We start from the raw sequence: 19,843 nt of genomic DNA, 5'->3' as shown, positions 1-19,843 counted from the left end.
CAACGGGATGCCGAATGGTTTTCGTGCTCTGCTAATAATAGCTATGGTGGATAAAATATTCTATCGGTTAGTCCACTATTTTGATACGAGAAGAACGATGTATATGATGCGGTAGGCAAACGAATGGGTATATACGCAATTTGCGGGTGAGACGCTCAAGCAAAACAGTCAAACCGCAAATAAGCATGAAGTGACATGTTTCGACTTTGATAGTGGAGCTTTCAAAGTTGAAACTGGATGTGATAGATCTAGAGGATCAGGGGGCAACAAACACACGGTGCGCCTATACCTGCGAACGTGCACATGTGAGAAATTTCAAGAGATGAAAATCCCATGTTCGCGATTAATTGCAGCATGTCAAACACGTGTAATTGATTATCATGTGTACGTAGATGAATGGTATACATTGGATAAAATCCTTCAGTGTTATCGGTACATGTTTAATTCGTTGGGATATCCCGCTATCTGGCTTGAAGATTACGGGCTGCCATTACTACCCGACCCGAATGGTATTAAGAAAAAAGGAAGGCCCCGTGTATCATGGATATGTAATGAGATGGACTGGAGAACGCCGAGCAGCAGCACTTCGTGTAACCATTGCATAAACCGTGGAAATTAGGGTACAATAGGCAAACTTGTGCATACAGATCGGCTTGAGAATATATCACGATTATCCGAATTATGCAAATTAGATACATGAATTTTTAATATCATAATTGTGCAATATTTATTAAGTTCCTTTGTTCCACTTGTAGATATGGCATATAGGACTTACATTCAGCCGGAACCTAAGGATGATTCACTACTTATACGGCGGGCTCGATATAGATCACGAGCCATATGGGAAGCTCGGGTAATTGAGGAATTTAGCAGTTGATCTGTCATTTGTAACATTAATATCAAAATTGCTACTAACAATTTATGTCACATTTCACAGATCTATCAAAATGAAGTCTTTAGATGTCGGCAATCGACGCTACACGTAGATGAATTTGATCGGCGCATAATCCCGTATCTTCGACCTTCATGATATTACGGAGTTTATATGATGAGATTTTTTCAGCTTGATTGACATTTGATTACTGCATTGGTCAAGCGGTGGAGGCTCGAGACCCACACCTTCCATATGCCGGAAGGTGAATGCACAATCACACTACGGGATATTGCGGTGCTTACAAGGCTTCACGTTGATGGACATGCGGTTCTTGACCCTACTAAGATGAATTGGGACACTCTCTGTGATGATCTACTTGGTTGCGTGGCACGTAGATAAAGTTAAACTGGTTGAGACAACGCTTAGTGAGATTCCGGACGATGCCGATGAGGTCATCATAGTACAGCATGCTAGGGCATTCATTCTCCGGTTGCTTGGTGGATCTATTTTTGCGGATAAATCATGGGATAGGGTTAGTGTTAGTTTGTTGTTTCTTCTAATCTTGGCGCACCTCGACGGCTCTAAGCGGTATAGTTGGGATTCAGCAATACTTGCGTGATTATATTGGGAGCTATGCGGTGTAACCGATCCATCATCGCAGCAAATAGGCGGTGCTCTACATGTATTGTAGATTTGGGAGTGTAAGTGCTTCAGATCTGTTTCCCCATCCCTGACGAATCATGACCCTTTACCATATACATCTCTCGATAGTCGATATATGATCTATTGTTTTTTCAGTTCACAAGTCATTAATTTTTTCTAATACGTACAATATATGAAAATCCCATGTTTTTTGTTTATGCAGCTGGAGTCAAGGCCGATAGACAACGGAGGTCCCCACACATATTTTGCTACATCTACTCTACCAACTAGATAGAATGGCATCCGCAGATGTAAGTAATAATAGCAATCAATGAGTTTAATATAATGTTAGCTTTTAAATTAATTCTTCGTTTAATTTGATATGTTTTATTACGATAAGAGATTACTTGGGAGCTCTACACCGATGATATTCTAGAAACTCTACCATATTACTGCCTGCGGGGACAAGACATTTGGAGGACTCGTGTTCCACTCATCATTTGTTGGCTAGTTGAATGACATTTTTCAGGTCGAGTATTTCGTCGGTTTGATATGCGACGAGCAATACCTACTCCTCCCCCGTGATCATAAAACCTTTCATGATATTGAATTAAGGCCGATTGCGAGGGATTGGGTAGATAAGCACAAACGGTGGATTGATATGTGGGACAATCGTGTCGATTATATAGTCTATGGTGATCCTGCAACGAAGCCACTTCACTATCATTCGGGATATATGGAGTGGTACCGTAAACATACACGGAAGTGGATTTCTATGAAGGGAGCTGCAATGGGTGCAACGGTTCGTGCAAACACTTTCAATTTAATTCATTAATTATTTTTTAGTAACATAAATTATTGGCATTTGATAACTTTTGTTAATTTTAATATAATTGCCAGGGTGATGACATCGAACAAATCTTACATATGACAGATTCCGCCGCTCCATCTCGTTAGGCTTGGGCGGCTATGAAGAGGATAACTAGGGTAATGCTATATGCTCGAAATGAGAAAAGGCGGTTAACAATGACGCCACCACCCAAACCGACAACTATATCAGCACCTCTTTGGCCCTACGAGGATGATCCACCCGAGACTATTCAGCCGACCCAGAGAACCACTCGAGCTCATCCAGTTAGTGATGCCGTCTCCTATCTCTTGGAATATCATACGACAGATTTCACTTCGGGGTTCACTCCAAGGTTTAGCCAAGCAGATTCAATCCAAGGTTCACCCGGTTTGCCGGCCCATTTCACGGGGGATTCGCTTTTCAATTTCGTGACAATCAATAGCCTCAGACTCCGGCTACTTCTCCAACTTCATATGGATCCGATTTTTCTCCTCTTTTCCCATGCCCTCCCACAATAGGATATGTACCGTTTGAGCATGACATATTTTCTCACTTTGATGATGCATCCACATCACAAGATATGCATTCATTATCTACATATCCTACTCATCCGGATTCTCGTCCTCATTCTCGGTACAATATTAGACTCGCCGAACAACGGAGACGACTCGATTGCGGAATAGGAGGTCATGTACAAGGACGATATCATTAGTAGATATAATTGTGATTAACAATTATTATCTATTATGAAAATCCTATATTTTTCATATATCTTACCAATTTTATTTTATGAATATTTTAAATTAATTACATAAATACAAAATTATTTATTAATTATATATCTTAATAAATTTTTTAAATAATTATTGATAATTATGTTACAAAAATAAGGTTCAAAAGAAAAAATTATAAATAAAATAAATGTTATAACTATCAATAATTTAAAAAAAGTAACAAAAATATGAAAATTTTAAATTAAAAAAAACCCCTTCGAGACATTGCCACTCTTGAGTGAGGCCCTGTTCGGCGGCTTAGGTGTCGCGCAATGTCGGTTTGGCACCTAAAGTGCCGAACGGGTGTCGCGCGGCATTTTGATCGCTGCGCGATACCCATTTTGGTAAATATTTTTTGTTTACCTAAATTGGTAAATTATTTTTTTTACACCTATTTTGGAAAAAAAATCCGAAAATATCCATTGTTAAAGAGTACGAAAGTCAGGTATGGAGGAGGGCGGGAGGGGAATGTTCGGGGCTTCGAGGCAGCCATCAATTGTGGTGGGGGGAGTCAGCAAGCATTGTCGTAATTTCTCCTCCTCCTTTGAAGGTGTCAAGTCGTACTCATTTCCACGAACCCTAGTCTTTCTAGTGAATGACCCCCACTTTCCTCCATAAAGCTAAGCTTTTTCTATACCTATTTCGCAGAAAGATCTAAATCAAATACTAACTTAGATATCTCTCCCCACCCTTCTCTTGGCCAAAACAGAAGACCTTTGTTCTTCATTTGGCGAAATAGCTCATCTTAGCTTTGTGATCTCCCCTTTTAGCCTGCCAGAGAAGATGATGAGATCAGCACACAAGACGAATAGTCGTTTACTTTAACCCCTTTTGGGTTAATTGTTTCTAATGGTTTAGGACTGCAGATTTCCCCCACGACAGGAATCGTTAGGCGGCGTTGTACTTTACTTAACACTAGTAAAAAGACCCCCACAAGAAGTGAGAAAAAAAATTATTGGGACAGGTTCATTTTCTAAGTTGGGATGATCATACGGTGGACAGCCGGAGTAGAGGGATTGCATGGCAATTGGCAACTCAATTTTTTCGTCGCATACTTTTTGATGGTACACGATTGACTCGATTTAACGGAATTAGTCGTTAAAAGAGTTAAGCCAAACCCTGCAAAATTGGAGACAATGCTGATGAACTTAAGCTTTTCATTCTGATGAGAAAAGGAAAGGAAATGGGAAACCTTTGGAATTCTTGCATGCACTCTTTTTTGTATCCTATAGTGGAAACCATATATTAAAAAAGGGAATAGATACTGTAACTTCTCAACATAATATTTACATACGACTTGCGTTCAATGTGATGATCTCTGCGGGGGTCTAGGGAGACACATTTGACAAATGATAATGAATCATCATTAGCTCCTAGGAAAGAAGATCAACTTGGGAAGGAACCGCACAACATTGGGACAACTCCAAGCCTTGTCCTCCATAGTGACCGTGTTTCACGATCCTCACCCGAACGCGTCGCTATGCCCACCACCTGCTCTCCGACTCCATATGGAATACGCTCTGAAACCCTCCTCTTTACTTCACAATCTCCTTCCTATAAAACCCCCTGTCGACCCCCCCACCATTTCATCTGTGTCTCTTTCTCTCTGTCTGCTCAAGAAGAGGAAAAAGAAGGAGAACAGAAAGAGAGAGCGAAGCGAACTCGAATCTGATAAATAGTGAAAAGGGTCGAGTTTCGTCGATACGCTATGTTGCCGAGGAGTCGGACTCTTCCGTCGAGAATTCACAATGGAGTCGTAAAGTTCAAAACTATATAACCTCTCTTACTTCGGATGGAAGCGCTGCCTATTGTTAGTTCCTTACGATTACTACTATGCAGGTGGAAGAGAGGCATGACATAAGGTCGTATTTTCAAGTGGAAGCCCAGCCTAAGCCCCATGCAGAGAGCGAAGCCATGAACCCTCAGTCCAACTACTCCAAGTGTTTCGACGACGATGGCCGGCTGAAGAGAACAGGTCGCTCTAGCCTAAGCTACGTAGTAACAAACTTTTAGCTACTTGGATCTGTTTAGCACAGGATTGTTCCATCTGGTTCGGATTATCTTTTATTCATAGAGAAAATAAGAAACTCAATTTAAAAAAAAAAAAAAACAGCTGATAACAGTCATCATACCATCTGTTGACATAGGTTGAGAAATTTGCAGGGACGTTTTGGACGGCGACGTCGCACATAATAACTGCAGTGATAGGTTCAGGAGTGTTGTCACTGGCATGGGCGATAGGCCAACTGGGGTGGGTTGCAGGCCCGGCGGTGATGGTCCTCTTCGCCTTTGTCAACCTCTACACCTCCAATCTTCTCTCGCAGTGTTACCGTACCGGCGACCCCATCACCGGTCAGAGGAACTACACTTACATGGATGCTGTTAAGGCCACCTTAGGTAGGCCTTTTCTAACGCCATGTATCGCAAAGATTTTGCATTCTTCTCCCTACTAGAAGAGATGGGGTAAGAATGTTTTCTTGAAATTGTTTTGAGTATCGAACGCATTTCGCAGGGGGCAAAAAGGTCATGCTATGCGGGATAATCCAGTATCTCAATCTATTCGGGGTTGCGATTGGGTACACCATCGCTGCATCCGTGAGCATGATGTGAGTCCTATCGTATTTGTCAAGTACTTAGTTCAATTATTTCAGTTTAACTTTTCGGACTCAATTGAATGTATGACACAGCATCCATGTGCCCCATGATATAAACTTCATGTAATAAACTTCCCTTTGCATAGTTGTCCGAAGCTCTACATCGTCGTACCAGTGGTACAAAACTTACTGCCATGCTCTTCTATCTGATTTTAGGGCAATAAAGAGATCGAACTGCTTCCACAAAAGCCACGGGAAAGATCCGTGCCACATGTCGAGCAATGGGTTCATGATCGCCTTCGGAGTGATGGAGATTTTACTATCTCAGATCCCAGATTTTGATCAAGTCTGGTGGCTCTCCATTGTAGCAGCCATCATGTCTTTCACTTACTCCACAGTTGGTCTTGGTCTTGGGATTGAAAAGGTTGCAGGTGAGTTGGCTCTCTCATGTTCATACACACAGTCATGCATACATGATGCACACAAACTCATATATGATACGAATTGCTCTGAACCGTCCTCCTGTATACAGTAGGATTGGTCTCTCCAGATGCAAAATCCTAACACTTTATAAATTGCAGAGAATGGGAACTTTCAAGGAAGCCTGACCGGCATAAAGATAGGGACTCCAACACATGCTGGAGTTGTCACTTCAACACAGAAGTTATGGAGGAGTCTCCAAGCTCTGGGAGCTATCGCTTTCGCATACTCTTACTCTATCATTCTAATTGAAATCCAGGTACCCAGAAATGTTTCCTAGGAAGGTGATGTTTCGCTACCTTTTTCTTGATCGGTTCGAGCAGCTCCAGAAATTTGATTCAGTGAGTAACCACGATCTCCTTTTCTTCTATTGTCAGTTTGATTGTGTTGGTGCTTGTGCAGGATACAGTCAGGTCACCTCCTGCTGAGCACAAGACCATGAAGAAGGCTACTCTGTTCAGCATCACAGTAACCACTGCCTTCTATTTGCTTTGTGGATGCATGGGCTATGCTGCTTTCGGAGATCTTGCTCCCGGAAACCTCCTGACGGGGTTCGGGTTCTATGACCCTTATTGGCTTCTCGACATTGCTAATGCCGCAATCGTCATCCACCTCGTGGGTGCATATCAGGTGAAATTTCTACAGAAACTCTAGTCTGACAATAAAGTGTATACATGATTATAAGCCGACATATACAAATTTTTGGGAACTACTGTTGTCAACAGGTCTATTGCCAACCTTTGTTTGCATTCATAGAGAAATGGAGTGCAAAGAAGTGGTCGAAGAGTGACTTCGTGACTGCGGAGTACGACATACCTATCCCTTTCTTCGGTGTGTACCAGCTCAACTTCTTCCGACTGGTATGGAGGACACTGTTTGTTATCCTCACCACAGTCATAGCCATGCTCATGCCCTTCTTCAATGACGTTGTCGGGATCCTCGGGGCCTTCGGGTTCTGGCCTTTGACGGTGTATTTCCCTGTGGAGATGTACGTATCGTCGAGGAGAATCGGGCGGTGGACGACCATGTGGGTGGGACTGCAGATACTGAGCATGACATGCCTCTTGATATCTGTAGCTGCTGCGGTTGGCTCTGTGGCCGGAGTCGTGCTTGATCTGAAGACATACAAGCCTTTCAAGACTACCTACTGAGATTACGGATTAATCTGTATACAATACAAGCATAGTTTTGGACTCTTGAAGTTGTTAAGTGGGAGAGGACAATAAAATAAATCTCAGATCTTCCTCGAAAGGAATAAAAGATAGGATTTCCTTGCAGTCTTTACACAGTAGTCTTTCGTCGGGTTACCCTTTTTGAGTCTCTCCTGAAATGTCCCTACAAAAACTGAATTAAAAATGTTTTCTTAGATCATGATCACATAAGTTACGCGACACCAACGTCGTAACAAACAACTGGTCCAGCTCAACAATGATTCAGCTAATAATTCCCTAAACTGCAGAGACTAAACTAAATTCTGCGCAGGTTAAGCCTTTCCTTGTGTTCATGATATTATGAGATAAAGGCAGGGAACTGCATGCACATTCACCAAATACAGCCAAGGAAAAGCAACAAGCAGATTTCAGAACAACTGCATTAACCCTCTGTTACAACCACCAGAAAAGATCACCCCCTAAATATATTACACACAAGAAGGAAAGACAGAACTCCTTTTTACATGATTATGCAATGTTTCATCCCTCTATCTCTCTCCCCCTCTTCTCCCCTTTCTTTTTTCCATACAAATGTGCCTGTTCTCTCTTAAGATAAGCAGCCACAAGGAAGAGAGCGCTTCTCAACTATCATTCTTCTTGCCTTTGGCCTTCACTTCAGCAGAATTGGCCTCGGCAGCAGCTTTTACGAGAGTCGTGGGTTTCAAAACGCTCTTTGGATTAATAGCCTTTCTAATCTTAAACACAGCCCAAGCAGTCCCGATAGCATGTCCTGCAGCATCTAGGCCTTCGTTCGTTGCATGAGCCGCTTGTTCTCCATACCTGCGTTGCACAACAGAACAGACTTAAAGCCCCGTAGAACTTAAACCTTCTGACTTCATTTTGTCAGAGTAAAGAACGAAGAAATGTTGTCCCGGGAAAAGATATCAATTCTTATGCAGAGCAAATAGAAGGATATCTTGAGCAGCAATATGTTCGACTCATAGCAAGTTAGCAACTAATCTTGGTACTCCTCATTGGTCGTTAGGTCTACTTGGCCTTTACGTGACTATTAGCCAAATGATTAAGATTAAGAAAGGACCTGTCTCAAAAGCAACAACATAGTTATTGCCAAAAGGATGATTCCACGAAGATGGGACGCTAGTGCTATGCAACTTGCCCAACAATATGTATGATTACCCCAAGGAACATAGCCCCAGTTATTCCTCCAACACCAACTATTATATATGCAAGTGGAGTCGTTAACTCGATCATATTGTGCCAATATACCTCTGTGAAACAAGTCCTGTTGTCACCACTGACGTAGTTGACATGACATTCTTTCCAGCAACTTCAACAGCATCGCAAACCTTATCTGCAACAATACCAACAAAAGGGTAAATGAAAATGACCAATCAAAGAAGTATAGTATATAGTCTCCAAAAGAGTAAAGACGTTAAGAATTCCCACCAACTAATTTGTCAGCAAATGAGATTATGACTTCTGATTTCCTACTACATGGAACTTTCACCTCCAAGTTAAAGCTGCTTCGACTTAGAAGGGGAAAAAAACAGAGAGAAAGTAGAAGACGCTGCTACTGATCCAGTCCTTCTTCCAGGCAACTATGCACAGTTTTAGGCGCCTTTTTTTTATCTCTATTAAAGTCAATTCCACAAACTCAAAGTACGTTTTATCAGTTGTTAGTGTCTATCAAACTTAGCATCTTATATTGTTTCCCTCGAAAAAAATGTGATGAACGGTGACACAAATCCACAGATATGAAATTCAAAGATGGTGCCAGGTGACGATAATCTATATAAAGCTCAGTGGATAAGTGACTAGCAAAGGTAAAATTACGGAAACCATACTACACCCATTAACTTGTGTTACCACTGTGATAATTGTCGACTTTTTATATAACTGAATCATGAATATATGCAGACAGAAGGTAAAAAGGCAATGGTGACCTCATTCAGCAAAGGGACATGTAGTAAAGTCCGTGAAAATTGATAAATACAGTAGTGCTTCAGAAGAAACATTTATTTCAATTATATGATAGAAATAAAGACCAAAACAAGATGGAAGACTTACTAAACCCATCCAAAGAAGCAAGCACAATCTCTCCTGGAAGGAGGCTAAAGAATTTCTTGCCGGCTCTGGAATTTACAATTGAACCAGTGATGAAGCCGGATACTTTCACAACTCCAGTTAGGACTCCAGCCGCCACTTCCTCTGACATCTTCGTCAGTTTTTTAACCCTGAAAAAGTTTAACAGAGTTGCACTTCATCACAGAAAGAAACTAAATATACTGACGTGATCAAGATCCAATATGGAAACTATACAACTTAGCAAGTTGTCAGCTATCGAGTGAAGACACACAAATTATCAGAAGAAGTGACAATAAAGGTCAAGGAATCCACTTTGACTTTCACTGAGATCATCAAACGTCCAAGCACGATGAACTATCATCAAACTAGGGAATACATAACACTGCCGACTGCTAAACTCTCCCGCTTCTTACTAAAATGGAGATATCTTCCACATGAAACCAATCATACAACAAGCCATATTTAACCCGATGTAGATCAGAACATTCAAACAGCTCCAGAATACATCTCAAACCAATTTACCATGACTATTACTTCACTTAAACTTAGTCTAAACTGGTGAAGCATGTTCACATTGCAGGGAAACTCAAACATTGTCATCAAATCCATGCCGGTTGTGCACAAAGAACACAGTCTATAAGCAGAGACTACAAAGAACATTCTGAAAAAAGAACCTTGCAACCTAGTACTAGAATATTACAATGTCACGCATCTAATGACACTTAATCATGTACAGGCGACACCTATCTAGAAGAACTATATCCATCTTGTTGGTAGAACTTTCGGGGTATTCAGCGAACTAGTTACAAGCAAGTAGCGAAAATGAAAGCATCAAATGCAACATTACCGATATCTTATTAACCCTTTACTAGAATCAAGTAAATTTCGTAAAATGTATCTTTGAAAGAGTAAAGGAATGGAAGGACACAAACAAGAGTAACCAACATGCTAAGAGGACATCTGTTACCTTTTAATCCTCTTCATGGCTCCTGCACTGATCTCCGACTTAGAAGCTGGGCCCAACCTCCTCCTTAAGAACTCATCTGCCCACTTCAATCTATCCACTGTTACATCGCCACACCACAGAATCCCCTTGATCAGCTGCCCTGACCCGGCTGCGATCAGCCTTGCGACCCGCCCACTGTATTCCTCCACGTTGGGCGCCAGCGCGGTCCAATATGCGGCCGAGTTCTCTTCCACCAACTCCTTCTTCTCCTTCGACCTCAAGTCGTCCGGCGATAGCTCCCTTGCCACCATCTCCCATTTCTCCATCTCCTTCACCTCCTGCACGGAAAAGCAACTGTGCATCTCCAAAACCCTATCAAATTCCTTCAACAAACCCTCTTGCCCTTTCGCGGCAAAAGTCAATCCATAGTTCAGCATTTCGAAATCGTCGCCCTCCTCGCGGTCATCGTCCGAAACCCCATTCGCGGGCACGCGCAGAGTGAAGAAATAGTGGGTATCGTCGAGCTTAACTGCTGGCTCGTCCTTCGCTAGAGGCCACTGGATTTCATCGCCGACGCGCGCGAGCACGGCGATCACGTTGTCGCCTTGCCGGAGGCCGACTATGGTGAGTTCGCCGCAAGCAAGTTCGATACTTTTCTCGGTTTGGATGAGGTGGACTATTGCGCCGGGAACCTTGACAAGGGTTTCTTCAGATGGTTGGGAATAAAGGTTGTCGCTTTCCTGGAAGAGGTTCTCGGCAGCTTCTTTCATGTCGACAGGAGGGTACAAAGATGAGGAAGAAGAAGACGAAGTGGGGGTCGCAGGGAACGGTGACGTTGATTCTGGGTTGGAGAGGATCACTTCTGGGTAGAGCGGGTTTGTGCGATTTTGAGAGCGTTGTGGCGAAGACATGGCAATACAGAGATTCTATGAGCCTGCGTGCGTTTGGTGAAGATTGATCGGATCAAGCAAAGTGACACAGAAGGTGCTTATGAAGATGGTGAAACTTAAGAGGGAAGAAAAATGGTGGACTTGTCGGTCAAGGATTGAAATGCACAGAGAGAGGGAGGTGGGGAGAGACGTGTCCGGAATAGAAGAGGCCGTGTGAAAGCGGTTTTTTAACTGTTCTTTAAGAAGATGAGCTTCTGTCCCGCGCTTTCATGCGATTCCCAAGTTTTATCGGATGTCTCCGAAGAGACATGCGATTCCCAAGTCGCGGTTGGCTTTTTTGCAATTATCAAAATTGGAGAGTTTGCTTGTTGCAGATTATGAAAAAAGAAATAAAGATTGACTTTTCATCGGATCGATTTGATTCCAATCGCGAGTTATCTGACCAAGATTTTCGCAGTTAACTTTGTTGTTTTGAGATATGCAAAAGTCGCGTCTTTGACTCTTCGTTCTGTAATCCCATGATCTTCAGGAGCAACCGAATTCGATTTCAACTGAAGAACATTTGCACTCTCTGCTCACCTTCTGTTTCTAGAATCGCCAACCCCTACGAGCCCACGAAAATTTTGAGCAGCCACTTCAAGTTGGGTAATATCAGTGAAGCAGAAAAGCTGTTCGAGAAAATTCCTGAGAAAGATGTAGTTTCCTGGTCAATCATGGTTCATGGGTACGCTAAACATGGGTATCACGAAAGATCCGTGGAAGCTTTTTCTCGAATGAGAATGTGCGGTGTGGTCCCGAATTCTTTCACCATGGTTGGAGCCATCATAGGTGTTGCAGGTTTTAGTGACTTGTGGCTCCAATGTGTTCATGGATTGATTGTTAAGAATGGGCAAGAGCATAATTTGATTGTTGGCACTGCATTATTAGATGTTTATGCGGGGTGCGGAAATATTGGTGGATCTTACAAGGTGTTTCAGGGACTAAAGAACCCAGGTTTGATTTCTTTCAATGCGGCCATTACTGGGTTTGTGTATAATGATCTTTTTAAGGAGGCCCTTGTGCTGTTTAACCAACTTAGAATGGTTGGCCTTGTACCTGGTATCGCGACAATGGTGTCCATTGTCCAGGCATGTGCTGCTTTAGGATCACTGCAACTAGAATCTGTTCACTGCTTGATTATGAAAGTTGGTCTTTCATCACATGCATCGGTAAATAATTCGATTCTGAACATGTATTCTAATTTGCTGGACTTATCTGGTGCTTCAAAAATATTTCATTTGATGGATAACAAAGATATTATTAGTTGGGCTACGATGATGAGTTTATTTATCCGCCTTGAACGTGCAACTGATGTGATGAAGCTTTTCCATGAGATGACTGCTGCTGGTGCCAATCCTGATGTAGTAGTTGTTATCAACCTGATCTCTGCTTGTGCAATACTAGGAGATTCAACTAAAGGTAGACAAGTACAGGCTCAGGTTATTGTTTATGGGTTCGTTAATGAGGTTTCTATTCTGAACTCTCTTGTTGCAATGTATTCGAAGTGTGGTCAGTTAGATCTTGCAAAAATGGTTTTTGATCGTACATCCAAGAAAACAGTAATTTCTTGGACAGCGATAATTTCAGGATATGCACATTTTGGACGTCCACATGAGGCTTTGCGCCTCTGGGTAAGAGCACGAGAGGAAGAAAATTTTCGCCTTGATTCAATTTCATTGGTTGGTGTTCTAGTCGCTTCTGCAGAGCTTGCTGCACTGGATCTTTGCGAGCAGCTTCACTGTCATGCTTTTGGATCTGGTCTTTTACCATGTAGAGCAGTCCAGAATAGTCTCATATCGGCATACTCAAAATGTGGGCTCATGGAACCGGCTCTCCGTGTGTTTGAGGAGATGGGTTGTCATCGGGATATAGTCTCCTGGAATGTAATATTGAAAGGTTTTGGAGTTAATGGTGCAGGAGAAACTGCAGTAAGTTTCTACAATGAGATGAGGATGCAGGGGGTGGCTCCTGATAGCGCGACTTACTTGATTGTCTTGAATGCTTGTAGTCATGCCGGGCTGGTGGAAGATGGACTAAGTATTTTCAATGAAATGGCTGATGAGAGCAGAATTAGGCCTCACGAGCAGCATCTGCGGTGCTTAGTTGACTTGCTTGCTCGTGCGGGATGCTTGTCAGTTGCGCATGGCTTTGCTGACAAAGTTTTGGAGCAGGCGGGCCCAGACGTTTGGAAGGCCCTGCTTAGTGGGTGCCTGGTTCATGGAAATGTGGAGCTTGCGGAACTGGCAGCGAGAAGGTTGTCCAAACAGGAAACGAGAAAATCGGATCAAGTTGTGCTTCTGTCAAATGTTTATGCATCGGCTGGGAGATTTAAGGATGCTGAAGTTCTGAGATCCAGTATGGAAAATGAACGTTTAACAAAGAACGAAGCTGTCAGCGCAATCCATGGAAGGGTGCATGATTTTGGATGAGATTGCTTATATGAATAAGTTTTATTTTGTCAGCCTGGATGGGCGGGTTTTCATGCACGAATTCACTGAGGATCCTACCTCTCTGTTTCTCATCAATTGGCAATTCGGTCAAGGGAGTGTTCTGTCCTGCAAAAATATTTTGCTATGAGTGGTCCTAGGAGAAACATAAGAATAAATGGCAGAGTTACTCGAGCAAGTTTTCACACTCCATCGTATTGGACAATGCTGCGCAAAATTTCCTTCTCAGGCTTCTATGACTACCAGCAACTAATGTGTAACCTGGCCTGTTGCTCCCAGTTGGTTCGACAAAACTATGTTCACTCAGAAGAGTTGATTGGTGATATTCACCTAGATGACAATTATATAGCAGCGTAACATCTCAAACCTGAAGCAGGAACCATGTTCCTCTGACATGACATCTCTCGTGGAGAAGCATTTGTCCAACCGGGAAGTAAGGCGTTCAACCTAAAGACGGAGTAGGGCACTTGAGACACTCGGGCATCGTTCATTTGTCAGAACTGGGGACTACATTTAGAGAAAATGGTGGAAATCCATTTGGAATTTATCCTGATGTAGGAGGATGCCTTGAAGTTAAAACTTCTCCTTACAGAGCAAAGCGTCCGCTAAGTAGAGCTGTGATAGTCTGAAGGAGAAAGAGGGTATTCCATATCAGATGATGATGATGATTGAGTTTGATATAGTATTGTCTTGGTGGGTACCACTGCGGCTTTAATTCCATAACTTCTTTCCCAGATCGATTCGCTATAAACTAGGAGCAGCATTAAAGCCGAAGGAGTGGATCAAAACTCATCGGTTGAATTGCCAGATCTAGGCGCATTGCATTTGCAGTGGACCCCGGAACGAGCGTTCTTCTGGTGGATATAGTGAGTTATGAGGATATCGGATTTGTCTAGCGTCATACTGGAAATGTCTCTGGCTCAGTATTGTGTTGATCATGAAATCACTTGAGCTGGTTGGATTGTTCTGTCCTCAGGGAACCAGGTGGTCTTCTCTGCCTCTTCTCCTTCTCTCTGCGACTTTGACCCTTCATAGTAGTATCTGTTCGCTCTAGTCATCGACGTAGCGACGATCCTTCAATGCGATTTCTGCTCCTGATGCTGGAGGAGCTGCCGTGGAGGCATATGTTGGCACAAGATCACTAGTTGCAGAATCCTTTGCGACGAATACCAGGTCATGATGGATTCCACATGATTTCGAGCCTTTGGAAATACATGTGCAGCTTCAAATTCATCACACAGCATAAAATTCAAGTGGCGAATTATTTGTATACGTGTTTCCGACAATGCATGGGGGTGAATTCTCCTGAATAACAATAGTTAGCATGTGAGCGTTCCGAATTAACAATGCACAACACTATATTGCTTCAAGTAATAATGGACAAAAGATTTGATTTCACTAATGATCTTGCGCTCGCTCAGAATAAATAGGTTGAAAGATTGGAGATAAGGCTGATTACGTCAGAGAATTGTGCCAAGTGAAATTGGCCTCCCCACTCAAACAAGAGAATCAAATTTCGATCTAAGAATGCAAGATTGTGCAAGCCACGCGGGAATCCAACTTGACCTAAAATGATCAGTCTCTCTCTCGATTGATTCTTTTAACTTTATAATGTTAAAAGAAATATTTGATATAGTATCAACAGATTCTATGATTAGTATCTTATAAGTCTTAAATATTTTTCTTCTCGAGGGAAGAACGGTCAACATTATCATTTAAATCGGGTAAGCACATGTGATAACACACCTGTCGTTTTAAATTTTGGCGAATGGAAAAGAGCCTAACCACTCGTGCATTTGGCGAAATTACGTCAATCGCGTATACCTTTCCAGCCTTGAAGGATTGGTGGATGGAACGCGAGTTATTGCATTTTGCTAGGGAGGGGAGGTCTCGGTCGCTTTAATGCTATAGCTCTGATTAGGCATGGCGACGAAAAAGGGCTAAGGCCAAGAAGATCCTGCCATTTCCATCATCATCATCATCATCTTGCTTCAGCACACGCGGGACCCATCGTCGGTCGCTCTTGGTGAGCATGATCTAGTAAACTTCATATACCTGGAAAACTTACTTCTACGGAGAACGTGAAGAGGAGTTGCCTTCTTTACAAACAATTTTTATCGTACCAGAACTGAACGAACCTCAGGGCTTTTTTCCGGGAAATTTTTCCAAATTTTTTTATGTTTTGAATCGTCTTTCTAGATTTGATTCCCGTCATTAAAAATAGCGAGAGGATACGGGAAAATGAAGAAGAAAGGGCAGTCGGTGGGTTTTCGCAATCCGACCAGACAACCGACTCTCTCTCTCTCTCTCTCTCAACGGCTAGTGAATCTTTTCTCCTCCCGAGTCAGCGGACCATTGTTCCACACCCGACAGTGGGACATCAACCGGAATTCAAAATCATTTAACAAATCCGTTTCCATCTGTATTATTATACGAGAATGTTTCGGATTTGAGGTTTGCTCCACACGCTTATCAAAAGTGCTTGTGCTCAAATTAGGAGGAAATAAAACAAGAAGGAAAAGTGCGACAAGATCACTTCTGCTCGAATCAGTTCAAGCCTCCTTCGCAATCTGACTGTTTTTACATGACGTTACTGAGAAGTAAGAGCATGTGCATCATCAGAGTGAAAAGAAAGTCTGCAGTTAAGCAGGAAAAAAACTTCAACTTGCATATGTTAAAGACTACGACACAAAGAGAGCCCAATCCCTACGCTTGAAATACGTTCTCCTCGCTCTTACTTCACACTTGATTTTCCCTAAGCAACTCTTCCCCAACTATATAACATAAAGCTAAAACCCATCTCCTGATCAAGAACCGCCATTTGATCAGAGCAGCGAATCTGCAAGCCTAACCGTTCACATCATGGTTATTTCCGTAACCACGATGGGGCTCCTCACCACGTGCTTCCCGTCGGACCAAGAAAGCGACCCGAAGGCCGCGCCGGAGTCCCCGAGCTCCAAGTTCCGGGTATCAGCCGTCACAGTCACCGTGTAGCTCCACTTCTTGACGGCCTCTGTGAACACCAGCTTGGCCGGCTTCACGCTTATGGTGACCCCTTTAGGCGCCGACTCGACCTTCACCTGGTAGACTGCGTTCGGTTGGCCGACATTTGTCGCAGTCCTGATGAACGTCTTGCTCTGGACCCCGGCTGACGATGTCGAGAAAAGGGCGGATATCGACGGGTAATTCAGGTTCTCTGGTAAGGGCTTCTTCTTGGCAGGGCAATTCGCCGGCGATCGAGTGATCACCTGAATGACCTTGTTGGAGTAACTGATCCCGCACAAGAAGCTCACATAGTCATCGTTAGTAATGTCATAGACTAGTCCCGGGTCCATAGCGAGATCAAGATCTAGATGCCCTGCACCGAAATCGTAAGGGCTCGCAGGCTTCCCAGTGGATTCATCACTGATCAGCTGGTTCCTGTTATCAATCAAATTGGCCGTGGTCATCATTGCCGATCGGATCATGGCAGGGCTCCAATCTGGGTGCGCCGACTTGAGCAACGCAGCGGCGCCACTCACGTGGGGACAAGCCATCGAAGTCCCTGACAGGATGTTAAACTCGGTCCTCCTCTTGTCTGAGGCCAACCCAGTCGGACCCACTGCGTCTGTCCAAGCTGCCAAAATGTTCACCCCGGGGGCAATCAAGTCTGGTTTCAGGATTTCCGGGTTTAGCCCGTTCGGGCCTCGACCCGAGAATGAGGCCACTACTGGAGCTGGCTTGATCCCGATCTGGGTACCGCGGAAATCGATGGTTGCAGTCGGGTTCGCAGTCGACAAAATATAGGACTTCACTGCATCACCCTCGTTAGCACCGAGTGCAGCAGTGGGAATGACATGAGCATCACCAACTAAGCCTTCACCATTAGACATTCCATTCGCGAGAATCATGCCGACGCCACCGGCTTTCTGCACCACCAGGCCTTTCGAGACCCGGGCACTGCTGCCACGGTCGCAAATTACGATCTTGCCCTTCACGAGATTCGGATCAAGAGAATTCTCCATACACAGGGAAACAGATAAAACCCCTGATTTGCCAGGATAGACCAGGGGATACATTTTGCCCTCCAAGGACGGTCCAGAATACAGGGACACGCCGGATAGCCTGACTCCGTTGCCGAGTGTCACGTCGGCCGGGAAGTTCCGGTCGATTGTGCCAGCACCCACCGTGGTCAGCCACGGGGCGAGGTTTGTCACCGACATCCCGTTCGGCCCGTCATTGCCCGCCGAGGACGAGACGAAGACCCCATTTGCAACGGCCCCATACGACCCGATTGCGATAGGGTCTAGATAGTACGGCGAGGAGACTCCGTCTCCACCACCGATCGAGATTGATATCACGTCAACACCGTCCTTGACGGCCGCGTCGAAGGCCGCGAGGATATCAGAATCAAAACAACCAGAATCCTTCCAACAAACCTTGTAGGACGCAATCCGTGCTTTCGGCGCGACCCCCTTCGCGATCCCGAAAGCGTAACCGGCCATTGAAGCTTGGAACGTGTATCTTCCAGCAGCCGTCGACGCCGTGTGCGTGCCGTGCCCGTCGGCATCTCTGGGCGACCTGTATTAGAACATTCACAAAAAAGGTACTAAAATCAACTCAGTTTTGCACAGTGTAGGACTGAATCAGCTCAAGAGCTGCCAATTATATCAGATGAATCACCTGAACTCGACCGTCTCGTTGATGCCAATCGCCGGACCGGCAGATCTTCCGGAGGCCTCGTTCCCTTTAGAGAAAAATCTCGCTCCGACGATCTTCCGATTACAGTTCCTGGAAGAGAACCGGACACCCGCCTCGCAAACGCCCTTCCAGCGTTTCGGCACGGGCCCGAGATTGCGGTCCGAGAAGCTGCGCCGCTCGGGGGAGATCCCCGTGTCGAAGACGCCGATGACCATGTCGGACCCGTAGTCGGAATCGGACCAGAGGCCGCGCTGGTTCCGGAGGCCCAGGAACTGGGGGGAGCGGGTGGTGTGGAGGTGGCGGCGGCGGTCCTCGAAGGCGGCGAGGACGCTGGGGTGGCGGAGGAGGGCGGAGGCCTGGGGCTGGGTGAGGGTGGCGGAGAAGCCGTGGAAGACGGTGTCGTAGGTGTGGAGGATCCGGGCCGGGTCGGCGAACTCGGAGGAGTACCAGTGGTAGTGGGTGGGGAAGATGGAGGGCTTGGAGGTGGAGTCCACGCGGACGATGTAGGTCGCCGCCGTCTCATCGGAGGAGCAGTGGACGGAGAAGAGGTAGAAGAAGGAGGACAGGGAGAGAGCCAAGAAGAGCGAAGAAGCCATCAGAGAGAGAGAGAGAGAGAGTGGAGTGGGAGTGAGTGAGTGAGTGAGTGAAGTGCCGACAGCGAATGGGAGTGATATAAGGAGAATTATTGTCTTAGATACATTTTCTAAAATTAGCTAATTTTTATCTTTAGAAATAATATTGTATTGTTTTTGTTTTTGTTTTTGTTTATGATAGGTTAATTCGATTAAATTAATGTTTGTCTGGGGGAGTCGGGGAGGATATGGTTTTGTCGCTTAGGATCAAAATGGCTCCACGGGTGAGTCAGCCTAACTATCTGCGGGCCCTCTTTGATATTTCAACCCCTCTTTTTCATCTTTTTTTTATTTTATTTTCTTTTGTCTGCTCCCATGGGACCCCACTCATGGATTTTCTTTTCCCCATCTTTCAATTCAATTTTGATTCCAAAGGCCCTTTTCATTGTTGAGATTGCGAAATCTTTGCACCTTCCAATCGAGCGCTTCCACCCACGCCGAATCTGAATTCGAGAATCAAATGTGGGGGTTTCCCGATTATAGACGCCTGAGCATATTCCGTCATCTCGTTTGATCGGCAACGTCGTGAAAATCAGAGTATTCGGGATAGTTTTATTCCTTTCTTTTTTATTGCTTGAAAATGCAATAAATAACGGTTGGTTTATTGTAGGGTGCAATCGTGCATGCTGTTTGAAAGACGCAACAACTTCAAAAAGGTGGGAAACAAAAGAAGGGGGTGGTGGTGGTTGCTTTGAATTCCATGTTCACGCAGATTTGACCGATCAAATGTTAAATTCGC

General features: G+C 44.3%; 4 protein-coding genes across 4 annotated transcripts; 2 read left to right on the top strand and 2 right to left on the bottom strand.

The window, feature by feature from the left end:
* Positions 1-4,702: 4,702 nt before the first annotated feature.
* LOC115735875 (amino acid permease 4-like) lies at positions 4,703-7,829 on the top strand. Its single transcript, XM_030667304.2, has 8 exons — positions 4,703-4,895; positions 4,979-5,114; positions 5,303-5,536; positions 5,652-5,745; positions 5,950-6,164; positions 6,315-6,472; positions 6,616-6,843; positions 6,939-7,829. The coding sequence occupies exons 1-8, from the start codon at positions 4,848-4,850 to the stop codon at positions 7,362-7,364; spliced, it is 1,539 nt and encodes a 512-aa protein (XP_030523164.1). The 5' UTR covers positions 4,703-4,847; the 3' UTR covers positions 7,365-7,829.
* On the bottom strand, positions 7,764-11,518 carry LOC115735876 (protein EARLY-RESPONSIVE TO DEHYDRATION 7, chloroplastic-like). The gene is made up of 4 exons (XM_030667306.2): positions 10,438-11,518; positions 9,453-9,619; positions 8,652-8,736; positions 7,764-8,204 (listed from the first exon to the last, which is right to left on the bottom strand). The coding sequence occupies exons 1-4, from the start codon at positions 11,325-11,327 to the stop codon at positions 8,006-8,008; spliced, it is 1,341 nt and encodes a 446-aa protein (XP_030523166.1). The 5' UTR covers positions 11,328-11,518; the 3' UTR covers positions 7,764-8,005.
* A 306-nt stretch (positions 11,519-11,824) lies between these two features.
* LOC125312969 (pentatricopeptide repeat-containing protein At1g31430-like) lies at positions 11,825-13,774 on the top strand. Its single transcript, XM_048273073.1, has one exon. The coding sequence runs from the start codon at positions 11,825-11,827 to the stop codon at positions 13,772-13,774; it is 1,950 nt and encodes a 649-aa protein (XP_048129030.1).
* Positions 13,775-16,434: 2,660 nt separating this feature from the next.
* On the bottom strand, positions 16,435-19,123 carry LOC115735874 (subtilisin-like protease SBT1.6). Its single transcript, XM_030667303.2, has 2 exons — positions 18,455-19,123; positions 16,435-18,352 (listed from the first exon to the last, which is right to left on the bottom strand). The coding sequence occupies exons 1-2, from the start codon at positions 19,066-19,068 to the stop codon at positions 16,648-16,650; spliced, it is 2,319 nt and encodes a 772-aa protein (XP_030523163.1). The 5' UTR covers positions 19,069-19,123; the 3' UTR covers positions 16,435-16,647.
* Between the last annotated feature and the right edge of the window lie 720 nt (positions 19,124-19,843).

The sequence above is a fragment of the Rhodamnia argentea genome, chromosome 11, assembly GCF_020921035.1.
Source record: "Rhodamnia argentea isolate NSW1041297 chromosome 11, ASM2092103v1, whole genome shotgun sequence".
In the NCBI taxonomy this organism is placed as follows: Eukaryota; Viridiplantae; Streptophyta; class Magnoliopsida; order Myrtales; family Myrtaceae; genus Rhodamnia; species Rhodamnia argentea.
This window is presented reverse-complemented; position numbering and strand designations above follow the sequence as displayed.

What these genes read in the sequence shown, in the direction of transcription:
- LOC115735875 (XM_030667304.2), top strand. Translation starts at nt 4,848, where the DNA reads ATGTTGCCGAGGAGTCGGACTCTTCCGTCGAGAATTCACAATGGAGTC. An exon ending in TCATTCTAATTGAAATCCAG is followed by an intron (nt 6,473 to 6,615) that starts GTACCCAGAAAT and finishes GTGCTTGTGCAG; the next exon opens with GATACAGTCAGGTCACCTCC. An exon ending in ACCTCGTGGGTGCATATCAG is followed by an intron (nt 6,844 to 6,938) that starts GTGAAATTTCTA and finishes TGTTGTCAACAG; the next exon opens with GTCTATTGCCAACCTTTGTT.
- LOC115735876 (XM_030667306.2), bottom strand. Translation starts at nt 11,327, where the DNA reads ATGTCTTCGCCACAACGCTCTCAAAATCGCACAAACCCGCTCTACCCA. An exon ending in GCCATGAAGAGGATTAAAAG is followed by an intron (nt 9,620 to 10,437) that starts GTAACAGATGTC and finishes AAACTTTTTCAG; the next exon opens with GGTTAAAAAACTGACGAAGA. An exon ending in TGCTTCTTTGGATGGGTTTA is followed by an intron (nt 8,737 to 9,452) that starts GTAAGTCTTCCA and finishes GTATTGTTGCAG; the next exon opens with ATAAGGTTTGCGATGCTGTT.
- LOC125312969 (XM_048273073.1), top strand. Translation starts at nt 11,825, where the DNA reads ATGATCTTCAGGAGCAACCGAATTCGATTTCAACTGAAGAACATTTGC.
- LOC115735874 (XM_030667303.2), bottom strand. Translation starts at nt 19,068, where the DNA reads ATGGCTTCTTCGCTCTTCTTGGCTCTCTCCCTGTCCTCCTTCTTCTAC. An exon ending in AACGAGACGGTCGAGTTCAG is followed by an intron (nt 18,353 to 18,454) that starts GTGATTCATCTG and finishes GTTCTAATACAG; the next exon opens with GTCGCCCAGAGATGCCGACG.